The sequence below is a fragment of the Marmota flaviventris genome, chromosome 8 (genome assembly GCF_047511675.1).
Source record: "Marmota flaviventris isolate mMarFla1 chromosome 8, mMarFla1.hap1, whole genome shotgun sequence".
Classification (NCBI taxonomy): domain Eukaryota; kingdom Metazoa; phylum Chordata; class Mammalia; order Rodentia; family Sciuridae; genus Marmota; species Marmota flaviventris.
Genome location: NC_092505.1, coordinates 23644362 through 23667126, shown reverse-complemented (window position 1 = coordinate 23667126; position 22765 = coordinate 23644362). Strand labels below are relative to the sequence as shown.

Genomic DNA, 22765 nt, shown 5'->3' with positions numbered 1-22765 from the left:
CCAAATACTTTTCCTCTTCCAATTGGTCTGTCTTTGGTCTTTTAGTCACAGAAGCAAAAAGGTTGATTAAGACATCAGGCTACATTAGCATAAGTGCTTACAAAATAAGAAAAAAAAAAAGAGTTCCGTAGTAATGTGATTCAAGATGTTGACTTAGTTCACAAAGTAGAGATAGATGGCTTCAGAGATCTGATACTAAAAGTTCTTAAAAATAAAACTTCTGTGTGGACTAATAAATATAAGATACTTGCTTAAAATGTGTTATTTTAAATAGTGCTGAAAGAATAGTATTAAAAGTGGATTATATAATATGGATCAAGGTATATTTAAATAATACATAATTTGAAGTAGGAGACACAGATTTGACATTGGTAAAGAGAAGGTCATAAATTTAAAAGTCCTAATTAAATAGTAAGATAATTTTAACTACTACAAAAGATGACTAGTGGCTCAAATTTTTAAATGCAGTACAAAAGGAATCAAGACTTACACTCTAACTAAAATCAAATATAACTTAACCTTAAGAAAATCCCCCCCTCCCCCCCCTTTTTTTCCAGGTGCTGGGATTAAACCTAGGGTCTTGCTGGACAAATGCTGTACCACTAAGTTACATCCCCAACTGCTTTTCTTTTTGATCTGCAAAAATTACTATAATCTTCAAATGGTATTTTAGTAATCCTGCAACCTGGAAGAGATAATCATTATTAGCTTACCTCCTTAAAGATTTAAGAGTAAGTAGGTAGACAGAAACATGAAATTAAACCCATTATGTTTATATTTTAGAATAGATAGAAGTAGCAAATAGTTTTTCAAGTATTTTCTTTGTGTATGTCTGTGTTCTTTTTAAAATGTATGAGGCATTCAAAAGAATCTATTTTAAACTATTATTTTAGTGTTCACTAAGAATCAAAGAATATCAGATTTGAAAACCTTAGTGACTGTAGTATTCACTAAGACATGTTACTTTGTAATCAGTTATTCACTGTTGGAAAGTTTATTTTCAAAGTTTTATTAGCTCTATCAGTTTTATAAATTTAGTAACAAATAAAGTGTAAACAGTGTATGTCTTTCTCACCAGACCCTAAATACCTCCTATATGAAATCATCCATTTCAGGAATGTTAACACCTGTTACAAGAAATTGTTTTAATAAGGAATGAAATAACCCATGTGATGTACTTAGTCTGCTCTGAAGAGCTAAACTAAATAATGGAAGATCAGCAAGAGTTCTTTTGGTTATTTTTATATATGTCTATTCAAGGACTGTGATCCAGACTCTAAATCTATATATGACTGCCCACCCAAATGACTCAATAGTGGTAGCTTCTAGAAGCAAGGATGGAGATTAATTGGGAAGGGGCATGAAGCATGATATTTAGCACAGGACAAGTGCTCAACAAATACCATTGGACTAATGAATATACTAGAAAGGAAGCAATCCAAGCTCAGGATGGGTGATGAAACTGTTTTATATTTTTATGAGACTGTTAGTTTCACAGGTTCATGTATTTTTAAAATGCTTCAAATTGTACACTTCAGATTGTGCATTTTGTTATATGTAGTGGGAAAAAAGAATGGAAAAATAAGTTTGTTTTACATGCACTGTGAGGTAGCAAGTCTTTTTGTGTTTTGAGCTTGAACACAAGCATACATGTAAATAGTTTATGGATAGTAGAAGCAACGTTTTTCATTGTTGAAGACAAAAATAACTAATGCAGAAGAGACAAGATTAGAATATACCCTGTGGTATTTTATTTGAATTAGGTTTGTTATTTTGAGTTCACATTTATAACTATGCAACTATGTCTATTAAGAGAATTCAAAAAGATATATACCAGCAGTAGTGATGAGCACACAAGATCTTATTTACTACAATGTAGATAGGACTAAAATTAGTTAAAGGGAACTGGAGTCTCTTATAGAAAAGCTGACTTGAGGGGTAGGGCAATGAGAGTATAAGATCAACCTGAAACTCTTATTTTGCCAGAAAGCAAAGTTCTCAGAGACTGAGGATATACCAAAACTGATCGTGGAGCAAGCATGAAAGTTTTTCCAAAATAGAGGGACTTTCTACAAAATATGTGGCTTGTGTTCAGATACGTCAAAGGTAAAAAGGAAGGTGGAAGGATTATTTCCAAATAAAGATACAAAATGTGTAGCAACCAAATGCAGTGCACTTACCCTGGATTGATTCTTACATAATAAATACACAAATAAAATAAAGAGCATACCTGAGAGAATTAAATGATTAAATTGCATCAACATTAAATTATATGATTAGTTATTATTACTTAGGGAAATATCTTTGTTTTTGGTAATAAAACACTGAAGTGTTTTACATTATAGAAGCACAAAAACTAGATACTACTAAATAGTTCAGAAAAATAAAAAAAGTTTTTGATTTGGAGAGAAAGAATAATAAAGCATGCAGAATAAAATGTAAGCAATGGTGAATCTGGGTAAAGGTCTAAAAGAATTCCCTATACTATTCTTGCAATTAGCGTGCCTGTGTGAAATTGGATCAATACAAAAAATTGGAAAATAAATCTGCTGAATGTTATGCAGGACTCGGACTCTTCTTTTGCTGTACTTTCTTATACAAGAAGTGCAATAAAATAAAATCATTATTGCACATTTATATGATTCATGGTATGCAAAAGTATTGTAGCATTTTAATTGCATCCTGACAAGCACATCATGGGATATATATTATTATGGTCACCCTACAAGTGAAGAAGGTGAAGTGCAGAGATACTAAGCAGATTATTTATAATCCTCATGGAGTCATATATGGGATCAAAATCATCTCCTCTGGTTGCACTTTTGGTCCTAGTAAAGTTGGCCCACACTTTTTCCTTTTAAGATTGTAAAGGGAGACAAATCTTTGATAGAGGAACAGAATGGGCAAAAGGATATTTAAGATCATCCAGGGAATACAAAGTCTGAGGGGTGCAAATGGGAATGTTGACAAAAAGACAGGATAGGAGAAGGACTGCTCAATTAAGCCATTTGACTACCTGCAAGTCAAACCCCAGAACCGGTATGCATTGAAGACAAGCCACTTGTTTAGTGTGTGTCCTATGAACTGCTTGATGGGGGTTATTCTTAATATTAGGAAATTAAACTTTTCACAGCACCAATTAGGAGTTTAAAAAAGTCAAATAATGGGCAGTATTGGAATTCTGGCACAAATATGTTTTAATGACAAAATCTAAAATAATATCAGAAATTTTCTTGCTTTTCTACAGAAATGAAGTAGAAGGCAAAAAAAAAAAAAAAAAAAAAAAACCAACTAAAAAACGAAATCTTGGCAATTGGGTAAAAAAATGAATTCTACTGGGTGTCTAAGGAGAGTCAAATGCAAAGTTGAATTCATAATTCTAGCACATTTGCCTTTGTTCACATGTTCAAACTGAAACTATGTGAAAAGACATTTTATGTTCTATATGATTGAAATTGTGTTTACATTAAGAAGAAACTGCTTTATATTTCATATATATATATATATATATATATATATATATATATATATATACACACACACACACACACACACACATATACATATATGTGGTTTGAAAAGTTATGATAGTGGTATCACTGACCTTTAAAAAACATCCATAAGTTAGATAGTTGAAAGATTAAGTTAGATAGTTGAAAGATGTCACTAACCATACTGCAACCCTGACATTTAGAAATAATATGTTCTACAAGAACATCAAAGAGAGGAATTACCAAATCCCAGGTTAATATAGCAAGGTTACTAACTTGCAAAGACCTACCTACGTATATGCAATAGAAAAGATCAAATGTTTAGCTAAAAATGTCTCATATTTACAACAAACTAATGATATAGATGTTACCCATCTGGGATTGTCGAGGGCAGAGTATATGTATAAGTAAATATTGAAGCTATATTTAGTAGGAGTGTTAGCTTTGTATCACTTTGGTCAAAATACTCGACAAAAACAGTTTAAAGTGGGAAAAGCTTATTTTGTGCTTGTAGTTTCAGAGGTTCAGACCATAGTCAGCCAACTCCATTGTTCTGTACCCAAGATTAGCCTTGCATCATGGTAGAAGTATGTAGCCAAACAAAGCTTCCCAGCTCATGAGCTAATGGCAGACAGGCAAGGGGGGGGAGGGAGGGAGAGAGAGAAAGAGAGAGAGAGAGAGAGAGAGAGAGAAACAGACAAAGGCCATAAACACATGAATAGATATAGTCTAGGCCATGACCCCAATGATGAACTTTCTTCTGCCATGCCTCATCTGCCTACAGTTACCACCCAATCAAATTATTAACCTATGAATTATATTAATTCATTGAAGAGGGTCTCATAATCTAATAATTTCACCTCAAGATATGCCTGAATTGTTGAGCACAGGCGCTATTCAGGGGATACCTCATAACTGAATCATAACAGCAGGGTAGGGAAAATTTACCTGCTGTAGATACTTTTTATAGTATGATTGAACAAATATAAAATATAAATAAAATATAACTACAAGAAGGCTGCAAAGTCATGACGAGGCACTGCAGATACAGACAGAGACTTCAATTTAGGCACTTAGAATAGTACCCAGTGCCCGGTATCAGAGTGTTAGTGGAACATAACCTTGGATGGCTTCTTTGAAGGTCAACTGGGTGGCCCACCTGAGATCTAGCCAAGGATTCTTTCTCTTCAGATTCCTAAGATTATGCTTTTGAGTTTATTATCATTCTGTTACCATGAGAATTTAGGCATAGACTCGCTCTTTTAATTCTTATTCTCCTTGTCTCTTCCTATCTCCCCTAAAACTCTCATAACCCTCTGCATCTGACAATTTGTCTTTATTTACTCAGTAACTTTCCTTGTCTGTGTTGGTTGGAAGAATTTAAGTATTTTCAGTGATTAACTGCACCTGCCTCTTCCTGCACCTACATAGGTTACACAGAGATTCTGGATGCTGGCTACAGAGATGTATTCCAACCCTCACAGATAAGGTTACTGGCTGAAGGCCTTGATTACTCAGTTAGAGGCAGGAAATCAAGTCCTAGGAGAAAGGTATCTGGTTTTTTTTTTTTTTTCTCCTGAAGTAATTCAGAACTGTTGGAATGTAACTATTTAAACAAATTCCTTATCTCATATGGAAGCAGAGAATTAACATGTGCTTGGGCACGGGATCCCTTATTTTCTCCTTCTTCCCTTGTCCCTCCCTATTGGATCTACTTCCTCCTGAGGCATTGCTTTTAGAGAGTGAAAATAAGCCTTAGGATTCAGCATTCATTTTGCCTTATTTTGTTACAAAAACAAAAATAGAATTATTCTAAATTTTAGCTACACATAACATTAAATGTATGTAAACTGAGAACTAAGTAAACATTTAAATTCACAAAATGCTTAAACATGAATTTGAAGACTCCTATGCATGCTTTTTGATGTCGACAATTTGCTAACAATAAGTACTGGCCTAATTGAAAAGCAATATACACGTTTATACATTAAATACTAACTCCACACTCTTAAAAATGCTTATCTTGTGGCTAGGTAAAAATTTCAATTTTAATACATGTAGGAAATATAATACTTGCTATAAATATTTAATGGATAAGTTTAATTGAACTTTCTCTATTATACATGATTTCAATGGGAAATATCTGAAAAGTCTGCAATGTCAGGAACTATAGAAACATTGTCCGGGCAGTGTGGTTTTGCAAGGCTGTAGGAAATGTGGCTGTGGTTTTGCAAGTTTTTGGTGAGCCTATTCGGGAAGGAACATGTGATACTATACTCACGCATATACGCAGTGTGCAGCAGACACAAGCCAGTCATTACTGACAAGAGATGCACCACAGACCGTATGGCTTTGATAATACAGAGCAACCATCCAGGGCCAGGACCCTTCTTTGGAATCACTTCCTCCAGCAATCTTTGGACTCACTCTTTGAGCCACCAGTTTTTCCCCACATGCTGTTAAAATAATTGAGGAAAGAACAAAATAAAATTATTTTGGGGGAGGGTATTTCTTTTGACCATGAAAATTTAACAGGGACATAATAGCTTCAGGTGACCTAAAGCTCTATTCAGAATTTTAAATTGAAGGCTTGAAGGGGAAGGTGACAAAATATTGACTTACATTTATGGTTACATTGTAACAGAATCAGGGAATCCTGCAAGCACTGTTGACTGTAACAGAAGAATAATTATATTTCAAAAATTGTGCACTTAACGTTTTACAGTAAAACATAATGTAGGTTATCTTACTGTTTTTTATTTAAATGAGCTTTTTATTCTACATATCTTACATGAAACGCAGATAGGCACAAATGAACAACAGAAAATGCCCCAGTTTAATGCCAAGTACATATAAACTTATATCCATACTACCATTTACTCTTCAAGTGTCTTTGGGTCAGTTGCTTAATATCATTGAGCCTCAATTTCCTAACCTTAAAATGGGAGTAGTAGTACTTCCTGTATTAGACTTATGATGATTAAAAAAAATATATTTGCAATGAATTATTATTATGCCTTATACATAATGAATACTCAGTCAATGATAAATACTGCTATTTTGTTTGAATCAACTTTGGATTTCATCTTCTTTAATACAGTAGTCCCTCCACTCTTATTCATGGGGAATAGATTCCAAGATCCCCAGTAAATGCTTAAAATCACAGGTAGTACTAAATCTTATCTTTAGTGTCTTTTTCACTATAACTAAAAACTAGTAGTTATAGCTCACAGAAATGTTAACTTTCTTGAATAGCCCAATAATTACATAATATATTTTTTTGCAGATTGAGGTGTGACGGTCAAACTAGCACAAATTTCTTTTTCTTTCTTCATAATTTCATGTATAGAAGATTCATTCTTATTACAGATCAGAGATCTTAGAAATCTCCTTTATGACTTTTTTTTTCCATAATAAGTTGAGAAATTTCAACTGTTTACTTAAAGGTAATACTTTATGGCTTCCCTTCAGTATAATAGCCAGTATCATTGCATTGTGTTTGGGGGCCATTATTAAATAAAATAAGGGCAACTTGAATATGAGCACTGAAATACTGCAAGTCAATCTGATAAGGAAAATAGCTGCTAAGTGACTAATGGGTGGGTAATTTAGACAGTGTGGATATGCTGGACAAAGGGATGATTCACTTTCTGTGCCAAACTGAGTAGAACAACTTGAGATTTCATTGTGCTACTCATATTGAAAGCTAATTTAAAACTTAAAGAACTGTGCATTTTTGGAATTTTCTATTTAATATTTTTAAACTGTGAGTAATTATGGTTAATTGAAAAAACAGAAAGCGAAACTGTGGATCAGGAGAGACTACTCTGCAGAGTATACCCCAGTATGGACAATCCCACAACTATTCAGGGCCAGACAAGGTGTGAGGCTGTGTGCTTGGTTCAGGGAGTTGAATGATGAATGAGTCATAGGAACTGCTTTCCAGGGAGGAAGGCATGTAAATAGTAAATACTAAGTAAAGTTTATGCATAAATTATTGAAGAAACTCATTTAAAAATGTGGATACCAATTTTTATTCAAAGCAAAGACTCCTATTTTGAATTTTAAATGAAAATTGTTTTGCAATGTGTTATACAGTACAACCACTAGAGATCAGTATAACACAATAAATTGTAATACATGGACCTAATACAGCTTCCTGAGATATCGGTCACATTAATAGACACATACTCACACACACACATATATACTTAACTGAATCTGTTCAGTTTTTTAGGTGTTTAAATTTTGGAGATAAATAAAATGAAACAAAATGCAAACCAATGCCATTTGCTCAAATTAATTTAGTGTTTCTCGAACATGCATAATAAAATTTACTTGAAATTACAAAACTCTCCATTGCCTGATTGACATATCCTCTATGATAGAGAATAATTTTTATAGAAATATAAGTAAATAGATGTAAATTTTATTAATAACCAATAATGTGAGTATGCATTTCTCACTATAGATATATAATTATGTATCCATGGTGAGTATAAATGAATTCCTGTTCAGGGATCCACTTGAGTTGGAAAAAGAAATTACTTCTAAAATGCTTCCTAGTATATATCTCAAGTCTCATCAAAACTCTTTCTAGGTGCTGGGGTTGTAGCTCTGAGGTAGAGAGCTTGCCTTGCACATGTGAGGCACTGGGTTCGATCCTCAACACCACATAAAAGTAAATAAAATACATAAAGTTATTGTGTCTATCCTAAAAAATCTTAAATAAAAACTCCTTCTACATCTATAGCACTTACCAATAAAAATCCATATTCAAAATGATTAGTTTTCCTAAGACATGTTCAATTGTCTTAGAAAGATTAAGCAATGCTTAATTTCTTTTTATCAAGCACAGAAAAGTTTCTGGTTAACTTAGTAATTAACCATAAAATTCAACTGCACTTAGCACCTCCTTCTCCAAGTATTTTGGATAATCAAACTGTTGTTACAAAATCACACGCATGCATGCATTATCTCAGGGTAGAGAACATTGCATATTCTCTAGGCAGAATGAGCAACTAATCCTACTTTATCAAGGTGAATTTACAAAGTTGGAAAGAATTATAATTACTGTTCTGGCCATTGTCTTGGAGTCAAGCTAGGTTAGCTCTCTCTAGTGCAAGAATAGCAATGTCATGATCCTGCCTCTTTTCCTTGACCCAGTGGGGTAATACTGTGATATGAAATGATGGGTTTTAATCTACCCTCTTGACTATAAAGAACTAATTTCTCTTTCCTTTTATGGCTAATATTTTCTTTTTTTTCTTATTGAAAAACCATGGCTTTCATTTATTTTTTTGCATTTTTTCTTTATCTTTTCTCTTGCAAAATACTACTTAAAGTGAGACTTGGAAAATTTTGAAGATAGTGTGTTAGAGTAGAGAAGTAGAATGCTTTGTAGTCAAGTCCACCTGGGTTAGAATCTTCACATTGCCTATTAGCTCTGTGAACTTTTCGTGGCTCAACACTAGCTTTCCTATCCTCATCCTTATAGGGAAGCAGTATTATCTTTGTCATAAAGCTTTCACAGGGATTGGAGGTAACCTGTAGAATATTTGTATCACAGTGATTGTCACATGATAGACATTCAGCAAAATATTTGATAAGCATTTTGCATTCTGTGTCTAATACTATGTTTTGAGCATAATATTGATCAGTACATATCATCACATATCCATTGACATCTCTTACCATAACAGAAGTAGGTCACTATTCAGATTGCTGAGTATATTTTAGGTAGCCTTTTCCTAGTGGTGGCAAATGGTAGTTTGAGTCTTGTGCATGCCTCATAACAAGAAAAAATGGGAGTACAGGCTAGCAGATTTTGAGAGTTGAGAGACTAATTTTCTCTGACATCCTCCCCCTTCACTTATTTTTTATTGTAACCACTAGTGCAAGGGTATTTTCAAAAGCACCAGTTTTCATAGGCCAATAAACATAATTGTCTCTGCAATAAATAAATAAATAAATGCACAAAATAACTAATCAAATGGATAAATGAATATTTTTGAATGTTTGCCAAGACAGCATAATGTAGCTAATTAATAGGAAGGGATTAAGGACATTTAACTAACTGGCTTATTTGTTTCGATGAGTTTAAAGAATGTCTATAAATGGTGTCTCTTTTGAATATCACGAACATACTTAAATTAATGACATCAATGTAAGCTGATATTGGCATTTTGTTGATAAGTATGGAATAACCTAGCACTGTTCGGAAATATGCGTATGATTAACTTGAAGGGTTTTTAAATTCTTTATCCTTTGCTTTTTCTTATTAAGTGAAGTGTCTATGACATGAATAGATGAAATTCTCAATATAAAAACTGCTTCAAGATCTATAATGGTAATATAAATTCCGGCATGTCTTAGAGAAAGGAATCTGGAAGGCTGTTTTCTCACTTGCAGATGGTTTACTTCATTCTCAATGAGACTCATAATATCAGTCAAGGTCCTACAAATACCAATACAAAACATTCAACTCAAAGGTCCTTTTATTAGCATTAAAAATACTCCTTTTACAATTTGTTTTATATGTTGAGCTCACAGAAATGTTACCTTTCTTGAATAGCCCAATAATTACATAATATTATTTTCTAACATTAAGAATAGTTGAACAAAATATACCAGCAAGAGCATTAAGGCAGAACAGGAGAAATGATAACATCTAAGCTAAAACATATTCTTGAATACAGGATATCTGTTGCTTTTCAATATCTTTGGAGAGGCTTTAAAAATCATCCTTACTTTTAAAAACAGAAGAGACTGCATAGGCCCAACTAGAGGTTTAGATGTCATTTAATACTCATCTTCTATTTGCTAAGTAAGAGAAAAAAAATATACTATGATGCCTGCCCCCATTTCTCTTGTTTTAATGGTAGCTAATTTGTGTAATTTGTGTTGTTTTCTTTAGTATGAGTCACACTAAACCTATATCCCAAATCTCACATTTCTGCCTGTGGGGTTTAATTATTTACAAATCTAAGAATTAGAATGAAGAAGTAAGTGTATGTTATTAGACCTTATCACCCGCTATCTGTGTACACAATGATTCTGTAGTCAATAAATCATTTAACTCTCTTACTATATATATGAGAGAATCAGACAGTGTTATAAAAAATATGAATAGATACTGCTTGAGATCACTGTTGTGGATTACATGCCCAGGCTATGAAAGCATTAAAATTTGACTGGCTTCAAAAATTGATCTTCTTTCCAGTTCATGTGCAAGACCAAAATTAAGACCCACCTGGGTGTTAGTATTAAGCTTCCATTTGGTGCTGCACTTAGTTTTACAAATGGTCCATCTCCAGTAGAGAATATTGGCATTGATGAATTTCCACTCCTATGGAAAAAATATAAATAAAAGAAAAACACAAGCAAAAAATAAGCTACAATTTTAGTTCTTTATATTGTGAAGACTGAGAAAAATTATGGGATTCTGTAGAAGAGGAAACCATTGTAATACAAAACTTCAAATGTTTTGCTACCTACAAAAACAGCATAGATCAAGAGAAGAATGGCCATAATAACATGAAATATAATTTTAATTTTTACATAATACTTCTAGTGTGTGTTTATATTCTCATATTATTTTACAAAGTTGAAATCATTGTATATATATACCTTAGATATCTTATTTTTATTAGAGTTTCTTATGTGGTTCAGCAGTTTTTCTGATGGTTGATTTGAATGACTATTTCACAGAATTATTGCACTATCATTTAAGCTTTTTTTCTTACTGAGCACAATTCATCTCTTTTAAAAATGCATGTTGCCTAAGGACAACATAGAAAAATAAGATCTTCAGTTTTCCTATCTTTCATAATGTTGCTTGTTCTTGACATTTTGTTCAATTCAAAGGCTAACAAGCCTTAATTTAAAACCAGAAGCCATTCTTACTATAAAACAGGGAGTATGTAGCCTGAATCTTCAAATATAAATGCATGAGCCAGTGCTAGGTGGAGGCACCTCCCTCCATGAGACAAAAGACATCCAGTCCCCTAGGTTCTCTTTCCCCAGAAAGCCTGTTAAACCCCTGCTCTCCACTGTGATGTTTAATTAATGATTTCTCTTACATATCCCAAATCTTTTCTGAAAGTTCAACTATATACTTAAGCTTTCAATTTCTAATCTTTTTTCTTTTATTCCAGATTTAATTTTTACATGCAAATATGCTGTTAAGCTGGAAACATCCTGATTCTGCTCTCTTCCACTGGCCAGCAAGGCGATAGTACAATTCCTCTCTCTTGAAGTGGCATGATGAACTTGCCCTTGCCTCTCCACGAGAAGGCCCAGTGTTACTTAAGACTGCAACCATCACTGATGCTTTGCTCTTTGTGTATAGGAATTTCCAAGGAGCACTCAACACTATTATATTTTTAACAAAGAACTGGGTAGAGGGTGATTCCTTTTACTTCCCATACCTTTAATAAATGAAGAATGTTTGGTATCTCTCTTCTGCTGAAGAGAGAGTGGGGACAATGGAGCCACTATCTAGTACGCTAGAATTTGGCTTTTTGAGCTTTTATAAATGAGATTTAAAGACAAAGACAAATGTCTTTGTTCAAAGACAAATGTCTCAGAACTATGAAAGACCAGACAGAGATTAATATGTTATATTAAATTCTGTATCTGAAGAATGTACTTGAGGCTCCTTCTGCCTCTGTTTTCTTTCCTTGAAATTTTTATAGAGACACACTGTGAAAACTACAACTAGAGTGTGAGCTTTTAAAATTTTCCAAATTCCAGATCTGCAGATTAGATAACTCCATTACATATTTACACTGATCTTTGAAATCAATAGAAATTTAATATCACATAGAAACACCATATAGCATTACCTTGTTGACATACTAGTGCCTCCTATTTCTAAACATTTATTACCATTTTTATAGGTTATGTACCCTCAAAGGGCTGTTCTGACTTCAGAAAAACTTTATTTTATGTGAGAAAGGGAGCATACACATGCAACCATTATCATTTTTGAGGTCATGGGTGGAGTATAAAAATACATTCAGAGATGAATTCTAGGGAGAGAAAAAGGAATATCCCAAGGCTACTTGCATGGTATTAAATCTTCTGCCTCTTTTCTCAGGCTCTGCTTAGGTTTCTTCTTTTTTCTTGCTCCTAAGACTGTCTTTGCTGTGATAAGAATTCTTCCCTGAAGCAGGAGCTTAGGTAAGGATGTTTTAAGCCTTTGGACACACTAAAACTAAAAAGAATAATAAGGCAAGCTGCAAATACTGCAGCCAGGCACTGTAGCTCATTTGATATCCCCGAAAGCTTAAGTAATGAATAGAGCCAGGTGGGATTAGCCTAGAAAGGCTTTCAGAGGAAGATGGTCCTTTCTTTTCAGATTGGAGGGAAAGAAGAGGATAGATTTGGCAGGACAGAAGGGAAGGCAGAGCATTCTATAGGCAAGGAGGGGAATAGTGGATGGAAGGGATTTGATGGCAAATCACTCCATTAGGACAGTCTTGGCATGTAAGCATTTAGGTAAACACCACATCTGTACTGTACAAGTTATGATTACAATTGCTTACTCATTTACTACATTTAAAGCAATATATTTAGCACTCACCTAGCCTATGACAGCTTTTAGAAACAGTTAAGTTTAATTAATTTAAAAATTTCTGACCTTGACCCTTAAAGTTTGTGACATTTACATAGAATCACATCAATGCAGAATTTACTTAATATAATCCATTTTCTCTTTTGTGAAATCTACTGCATTAAGAGTAAGAGAAAAATAGATGGGTCAGTTTGATAGCTTCTCTTCATTTGCTTACAGATGTAATGGTGCTAGGAAGAAAACAAATTCCTCTTATCATCTATGAAAAATATGGCTGAGAGAAGTGATACTTTTACAAGATTGTCAGGGAGACAGGTTCTATGTGGACAACATCTTGGACACTTTGAGCACCGTCATCTACTTGAACATGATTTTTTAGCTGCTACTGGAGCTTGAAGCTGCTATTGTTTATTTTTTGAGCAGGGTCATGTGGTACACACACCCACTTTTGCTCTGATGTTTTCTCAGTACCTCTATTTTCTTAGTGGATTATTACTTTACAAACACATATCTGTGAAATTCCTTTAGTGTTTACCATCCGGTGAAATCTGCATTCCCCTTAGAATTAGTAGCTTTTTATTTTTTATTTTTTGTATCAGAGAATGAACCCAATAGCGTTTAACACTAAACCACATCCACAGCCCTTATTAAAATTTATTTTGATACAGGGTCTCAGTAAGTAATTTAGTGCCTCACAAAGTTCCTGAGGCTGGCTCTGAACTTGCAATCATCCTGCCACAGACTGTTGAGCCACTGGTATTACAGGCATGTGCCACCATACTGGGTGGAATTAGTACCATTTCTTATCTCATCATGAAAAATATACGATGTGGAGAGCTGTGGCAGAGTATGGGAGAGTAATGACTGAGATTGGGGGTCTCTGATAATCACATGGCTATGGCGTGCCTGGTACCTAAGAATGTGTCTCTGCAAAGGCATAGGATACCTAGCTCCTTTGGTAATGCCCTGCATGTGGAGGCTCTGAAGAAGAGTCTTATCAGCTTCAACCTTGATCTAAGGCACATAGCTCCTGGGGATAGAGGAATTCTCATGCTAGACAATACAGTGTTTCACCAGCTCTGCTACCCCTGGACCTGCCCGCTCAACAGCAACTTTAAACAACGGACCTTTTTGAGTGCTACACGAAGCTCCTAACATTGATCATTGCAACTGTGGATTGCAACTGCTGAAAAGCTGCATAGATGTTTCCAGTTCTGTAACTTTCTGAGTACAAAGAATTATGCTTGCATTGTCTTTAACCTGATAATAAAACATATGTAAATAAAGATAGCTCCATCAGAGAGCAGCACTCCACCTTATCTCAGCTATTTGTCTTCAAAATCAATCTGTGTGAGTTTTTATTTTTCTAATCACCAATGCCCCTCACCAGAACTGCAAATTTGGCCTCACTAGATATGCCAATGTGATGTTAATGTTTTCCTTAATGCCTGGTTTCCAGGAATCTCAGACATGAATGGTGCCATTGTAATAATCTTGTTATGTTTCCTAGATTTGTCTCCTTATTTCTTTGGACTTTAATTTCATGTATTTTTCTGTTAATTCTACTGCATATGCTATCATCATGTATATCTGTGTCTTTTTTAAAGGAAGTGGGTATGAAGAAAAGAAGAGGGAATGGGAGGAAATGATGGAGAAGAGAAGGTGACCAATAAAGATGTGAAGAAGAAAGAAAAAATAAGGAAGCAAAGGAAAATTAAAGACAAGAGAGGAAAGAGCTGTTTTCCATTGGATTTCATCAATTTTATTTAAAACTATCCTTTGTCTCAGAAAACATACAGCATTAATAATAGGTGTTGCCTTAAAAGTACTTTTTAGAAGAGAAGTAGGATGAATAAGGAAGGTTTTGTTATAAATTTCATTAGACTGCAGTTTTCTCCTCTTACCTGTTTCTGTTTTATAATGTAGAAACCTCTCTTTCCCTTAGAACAGGATATAGGAAATGCTCAATGGAGTTGTCCTTAGGCAAAAACAAACTCTCTCCTTGTGTCAATGTAGCAGACTAAATAACTATATGTTGCAGAAAATTAATGGTATATAATTCATAATTATACCAAAACATAAAAGATTTTCTTACTCTTTTTTTGTGTGCATCATTACATTCTCAGTAATTCCCTGGCTGCATCAATCTGTTTGAGGTGTCAACATACCCATTAAAAAGTGTAATCCCAAATAGAAATTCAAGACAAAGAGAATTCTCCCTGAACTGTATTAGTACAAATAAGCAACTTTCATAGAAAAGAAACTCCTAAGTCATAGTAGTATATTTTCTTATATATTTAGTTGGTGAAATCAAGAATGAGTTTTTCCAAACAATATATAACAGCAATATAGTCTTTGGTAAAAATCTAGCTATGGACATTTTTTACTCTTTAATGATATCTTTCTCATATGGATCTTCTTAAACTCTCCATTTCTCTTGATCTATTATGAGGGTGGGAGTAACATTTCCAGAAAATTAAAGTTAGTGTCAGAGTTTACAAGCTAAGGGACCCCCTGGATTAAGTCCACTATTATTTTCAATAGGGTTCCTAGACCTAGCAGGGGTATAAAAAGAGTTTTTTGAGGTTTGTATTGTGTTCCTTTGTTTAATTCCAGTGATATCAAACCACAAAGTACTATGTTTTATACCAAGCCAAGTACACAAAGATCATGATTCCTTAGATAAGAGAAAACTACTGTGTTAGAGTCACCTGGGCTTCTTAGAAAGTAAGAGACTTCTAGCCACCCAGAAGTAACATATGGTAGTCAGTTTTGCATTTAGAAATGTGCTGATAGCAGGGATATTTTCATAGATTTTGCATTCTTCATTAAAACTTTTGTATTGCTGCTTGCAAATATGCATTTACAAACTTAAAATATAGGTGTGAACAGTGTGTATCAGTTAAAACAAACAAAAAAAGAAAGTAAGAGCCCTGGGTCTCACTGAAACCAAGGTCCTTATCCTCTTAGCCTGGTTCCTATAGGACCTCTGGTAGTTCATGATAACATTATAGGAGTTTGTAATTGGGTAATAAATAGTTACATCTCTATTTTTACAAATTTATAACTGAAATTTAGATTTTTTTTTCTTCTAGTACACGGTGCCTAATCACAATGTCATTAGCAGCACCTATGATATTGTCACCAAAACAAACTTAAGATATCTTTGTATCATATTGCAGTTATTCAATATATGTGTGTGTGTATATATATATATATATATATATATATATATATATATACATATATATGTAAATTATGTATAATTTTTGCTTATCTTTGATATTATTTATTCAAACAACCAGTGTATCTTATTTAATACTTTCATTAAAATGTATGTTACCCTATCATATTTTAATATTTTGATAATTATTTTTCAATGCAATTAATTTCTTTTGTGACTAGGTGTGTAGTGCTTTATACAATTAAATATATGAATCACTGAAGAGGTTGGAGAGTTTCTCCAGACTTATAAAATTGTCCATGACACAAAGGGAAGGTTAAGAACTCCTACCATGGGTAATAGTTCTCAAAATTTGGCATGCATCAAAATCACCTGAAGGGTTTATTAAATCATGGCTTTTTGGACTGTACTCTAGGTGTGAAACGGGGCTTCATAATCTGAATAACTGATTCCCAGAAGATTCAATGTTGCTGGTGAGAACCACTGATTTTGATCACCTTGGATACCAGTGTCTGCAAACCAAATCAGAGAATTCTAATTTATAACCAGGTGCTACATCCAGGAGCTGATGTAGCATTTGGATTACAAGTCAGGGTACACTTGCTGTCATTATCTTGGCCATGGCAGATATAATTACGGAACCAGTGTGCTTTTACCAGTCCTGTTAGATAAAACACCTATCAAAGATTATCTTCTAGAGTTGTAAAACTATTGTAGTTTACTACTATTTGTTCCTTAGTTAATTTTAATTGGTACATTTCTAATTTTAAGATAGGAAAGTAAATCAGAGTTATAATTTGTTATTTACAGAAATGAGGGGCTTTTTATTAGTCACTTAAATCCAGTAAATACATATGTTCTGTTCCACCACAGAACTTGCTCACAGCTTCTCCCACCCCACTGCACCAAAGTACCTTGGTAAAAAATAAAAAGTGTTTTTGGTGCTGAAGTTATGAATTAAAAGTAAAAATAAATTCAATTATCTGTTCCCATATAAAATAAGCAAAAAGCCAAAATGAGTTGTTTAATATCAAAGAGAATAGTTGCAATTTTTCTAATATTTTCCATTTTTTGCCCTTGTTTTGTGTTCTGAGTTGTCATATGTTAAAGCCTAGTGGAAAACTCAGGAGACACTGACAAAAAACATAGGCAGGAACAGGAGGGCTATTTGCCCACTGATTTCTTAAGTAGCATGGAATAGAAGTTTTACTTTCATTTTTCCAGGACCCAGTGCTAAATTATGGAAACAAATTTGTTGTGATGTTTAAAAAGAATTCTAGCTAATTATTTTCTGTGTATTTGAAAGACTTTAAAAAGAACCATTTCATCCTTTCCTCCGATATTTCACAAACATGTCTACAATGAAAGAACACTGAAGTAGGTCCATTTCTTAGTCAGGGTTGAGAATCTAATGGACCTTTATGATATGTCAAATGAAGTTATCTTGCACAGGACTATTGTGGGATTCAAAAATATCACATCTAGTCCTTATAGAATTATTAGGATACAAGTAATTCACTCTTTTTAATCCATGATTATTTTCTAGATTCTTAAGTTTTACAGAGCTGATGGCTTATCCTAGTTTTTAAAGGTGAGCAAGGCAAGTCAACTGCATCATACATTAATTGGTTCAGCAACAGGGTAGTGTTCTTTCCTAGAAAATACCATTGCAAAAAAATTACTAACATTTATTCTTGCCTCAGTATAAAATGTTTCCTTTCATATTCTGATAAAGGACATAAAAACGTTATTTAAAGTACTTTTTACTTATGCATGCTATAAATGGAAAGGAATTAAAATGTTTAACATAAAAAAGTAAAGGCTGATGAAATCTGCCTCATGTGATTTACTAGAATCTGTGGGGAATTGCATTTCAAAACCTATCTGCATAAATAATCTTGAGAGACTGCAGTGCCTTTTTAATAAGTTGACTCCTAAATTACTTTCCACTGTATCAAACACACATCATTTAAACTCACTAAGTTTTCTTTCAGTTACCATGCACCAGTCTAGACAAATTCTCATTAAGGCTATAACTTACTTTCAATTATTAGAGCACTATGGAGATTATTTAATGAGCAAGCACAGGGCCAAAGATTAAAGTCTTTGCAGAAATTACCTGACTTATTTCAGAAGAAAGCGCGTGCCTGGCCTTCATCAAAAATATTGTATCTAAGACAGGAGAAAGCACCACTTGTTTCTTATGCTGACAAACCTAGCTCTTTGTCCCTGTCTCCAGCTGGAAGGTATTTTCCACAGGAAATAAGGTCAGTGAACTAGAAAGTAGACTCTGACTGGGGAAAAGAGAAACGTAAATAAATAGTACACGGTTGTATGGAATTGACTTTCATCCATTGAGCTCAGGTCATTTTCTGGAAAGACTTCCCTAATATGACCAAATTGAGTTAGGTTGTCTTATATCACATTGTGTTTATCACATTACCTTGTGGTTCTCTATTTATGTTTCTACCCCCCCCCCCCACATAAGCATTTAAAACAAAAATCATGTCTTATTCATTCACGACATGACACAATTTCATTGCTAATACTAGTTCTAATCCAGGAATAATAAGAATAATGTATTTATTTTATGTACTGTTGAAATGTAGTGAAGATATATTCTTTCTTCTACACTCTTTTTCAAAGTAAGCTTGACCTTTGCAAAGAAGTAACTAATCTTAATCCAAACGTGGTCTAAGAAGCAGTTTAGCTCTGATTCACAAGCCACATTGAAAAGAGCCACTGTATATATAATTAACTGATGATGCTTAGGAAGCTGGTGAGTTGAGACACAAGGCTCTTGGGCAGTGAAAGTTCAACCATCCAGAACATTCTAATGCAACCATCTGGACAGAGGTCAAGTTACCAATCTCCTTAGCTTAGTCTTTACAAGGTGGGCAACAAAGAGCTCCTTAGCATTACAGACAACTTGAGCAGCAGAAGCAAAGCACTTCCTAGGGTCTCCCCTCTCTGACTTCACTGCTGAACTAAAGTCAATGTTAAAGGTGGAAACTGCAATCAATGCCACTTACCCAGTGTTCCACTTGAAGTGAGAATAAACTATCAGTTTCAGTGCTTTGTTGACTCAGTATTCCTCCTACAACCCACCCTCTTCCCAGACTCTTGCCTGATCCTCTTCAAGTTGAAAGTTTTTTTGTGAGAATAAAATATGAAACATATAATAGAAAAAATATTACGCAAACACACATGTTCATCTAAAGTACAGGGAGTTTCTGACTAATACTAATAAACATAAGCTAAATCAATAATTATTTACGTAACGGAACTCTGTTCTTGACAAAAATCGCCTTCTGGATAAGGCTATTATCACTCATATAAGGCCTTCAGTGGAGGAGTTCCCATTCTCAACGCACAGAATTTGGAGAGGCAAGGGAACCAGGAAACTTCAAGTCCACGTGCAAGAAGTTATGGATCACTCCTAACGTTCTAAGTAAGATCTCAGTTTCCAATGATAAAAACTACTTACATGTAGTGGCTGTGTATTATCTTGGCACTGGTATAGAATACAATTTTCTCAGTATACTAGAATTAACCAGTCTTTGTGTGTTAAGCTAGAGACTTAACTACTACATGTAAGGCTATTTCGACTGAAAATATGTTTTGAGATTCAAACAAAGCTAAAGTTACAATAATAATTTGAAACAAAATTTGGAAACTTGTGTGCCACATTAAGATTCTGCTATATAAACTAGTCAATTAGAAAGAAAAGTCCCTTATACACGAGGCAATCAATTGCATTTGATTAGATGAACTAGAGATATTGGGGATATCTATTAAATGCTTATGTGTGTATACACATATACACTCATGGATTATTTCCTTTTTTTCTTTATATCTTTTAGAATATGTTAAAAAATCAACAGTTTAGGACAGGAAGAAAAAAACAATTTATAATTAGACAATATTTTGTATGCATTTTGCTAGGTAGATGTATATATATTTATATGTGCATACATGGACACATTATGAATAATTTATTGCCTTAATGAACATTTACTTTGCACCTTTTTTTTGAGGCAAGGATTAATCCAGATGTAAACAATAATGGATAAAATATGTAGGAGCAACTTTCGGTTTGCAGCTAGCAGCTATGAACAGCTCGGAGTGCTTGAAAAACCTAGGCTCATACAGGCCTGACAGGAATACCTGCAGGATGGGGCGCTCTGCCCTAGGGAGCCTTCTGAGAAAACATATCCTCAGTGATTGAGGTCAGTATTGCCAGGGAACGGAGAGGCAAGGGCCTCAGGGCATGATTCTCCTAACTCACAAAGCCCCCCTTTCATAGCAACAATGATCCCTCCAGACTGCCTTCCACCATGTAGCAATATTTAGAGATTCTTCATAGTATGGTTACATTAATCATAAGATGATTGATTTCTAGATGTTGTATAACCTGCTTTGCTTGTGTATGATTAGAGGATGCGCCCTACCCATGCCCTACATCAATTGTAATCATTTCCACATTAAACGAGCTTGCTGAGGTTGCCACCTGCCAGCTCCCATTGTATGTGTTTTGACTCCGTGTCCCCCACACCCACTGTGACTGAGGTAGCCAAGTGACCCACAGCAACAAAAATAGATATGTGATATAGTTTGGGTCTTAAATGTTTTCCAAAGCTCTGTGTGTTGGAGGGTTAGTCCCCAGGGAGGTTCTGTTCAGAGATGGCTCTACTATTAAGTGGTAGAGCCTAGTGGGAGTTCTTCAGGTCATTGAGGAGCACCCTAGAAGGGGACTGCAAGACCTCATCTTTGTCCTTCTTTGCATTCTAGGTTATGAGTAAAGCAATTTTATTATGCTAAGTGTTCCTTTCTTATATACTGTCTCCCCACAGGCCAAAAGTGATGGAGCTGATTAATTATAAATAAGAACCTTTGTGTATGTTAAAATAAACCTTATCTCTTTATAAACTGGTTGTCTCAGGTATATGTAATAGACATGAAAGTTATCACAGCTTGGTTCTTACCTTTACAGACCTCATAGTTTTGTTATTACTCCCTAAGCAATATATTATAACAACTATTCACACATTGCTTATATTGTATTAGGTATCATAAGTAATCTAGAGATGATTTGAAGTATATGGAAGGAAGAGCAAAGGTTACATGCAGATACTACATTATTTTATACAAGGGACTTGAACATTTTTAGAGTTTGCTATCCATGGGATGTCTAAAGATACCAAAAGTTAACTGTATTTCATTTTGTTAAAAATTATAATCTAGAAAAATGAACAATACTCATTTGAAAGTAGGCTATAGAACACAACACATTGTGTATAATATATTTATGTATACTTATTTATGTAACATAAAAGACTATTAGCAGTAGTTATTATTTGAAGATAGGGTTAAGTTGATATTTTTATTTCTTCCTTTCATGCATATTTTTAAATTTACAACTTTAATTAGTTTCAAATAAATCCAATTTGATATCAGCAAAAAATAGAGAATTTCTTTTTCTTTTTGGGGGGATGGTATCTGGTATCGAACTCATTCAACTACTGAGCCACACCCCCAGCCTTTATTTTGTATTTAGAGATAGGGTCTCACTGATTTGCTTAGTGCCTTGCCATTGCTGAGGCTGGCTTTGAACTAGCAATCCTTCTATCTCAGCCTCTTGAGCTGCTGGGATTATAAGCGCTCATCACTGAGCCAGGCCAAAGAGATTGAGAATTTCTAAAAGATAGCTGAGTAGACTTACTTACCCTAGTCCCAGCATCTGACAAACATCATTTGAAATCTGGGTGGTCCAGTTGTCAGCACAAGCTACATGCCATATGCTCTGGATTCTGAACTGCACCAAACCATTGTTGTTCATTGTGCCATTGAAAAGACGCACTAAAGATTCAAAAGATAGAAAGGTGGTTACCAGAGAGTGGAGGATGGATGGAATGGGAAAATGGTCAAAAATATACAAAATTTCATTCAGATAGGAGGAAGGTTTTTGACACCTATTGCACAGCATGGAGGCTGCAAAAATGTCCTGGATATTTTCAGAATGCTAAGAAGGAAATTGAAAGTTTTCTTGCCATAAAACATAATAGTTATTTGAGGTGATGGATAGGTCCATTGGCTTGATTTAATCATTCCACATTGTATACATATATCATAACATCACTTTGTACCCCATAAATATATAAAATTATAATCTAATTTATAATTTTTTAAAAAAATAACACAAAAATATGACACTCAGATGTATTAAAGAGAGTACATTACAGCTAGGATCACTTTGACCTAGGTTACTAAGAATAAATGATAACATTTAAATAAAATGTGCAATGTTCTTAAGATTTGGACTTTAGAGTTTGATTGTAGTTTTCATTAAGAGTATGTTGAAGGGTGTTAAGTTGGAAACATGAATTTAATTGACTTAATTTTGTTCTTTTATATAACTAAAAAATGGAGGCAGTAGAGATATGCAAGTCTATTGCATATCAGTAAACAGAAAATAAAGTTATTTATAGAGAGCATACCTTGGAAACTTGTCTC

The 22765-nt window shown here is 34.1% G+C and overlaps 1 protein-coding gene across 1 annotated transcript in view; it reads right to left on the bottom strand.

The window, feature by feature from the left end:
- Tmprss15 (transmembrane serine protease 15) overlaps positions 1-22765 on the bottom strand; it is a 116688-nt gene that overhangs the window by 16557 nt on the left and 77366 nt on the right. The window contains exons 18-21 of the mRNA XM_027929285.2: positions 21979-22111; positions 10744-10839; positions 6114-6163; positions 5773-5947 (exon numbers count right to left, since the gene is read on the bottom strand). Coding sequence (XP_027785086.2) covers positions 5773-5947; positions 6114-6163; positions 10744-10839; positions 21979-22111 — 454 coding nt within the window. The remainder of the gene's footprint in view (positions 1-5772; positions 5948-6113; positions 6164-10743; positions 10840-21978; positions 22112-22765) is intronic.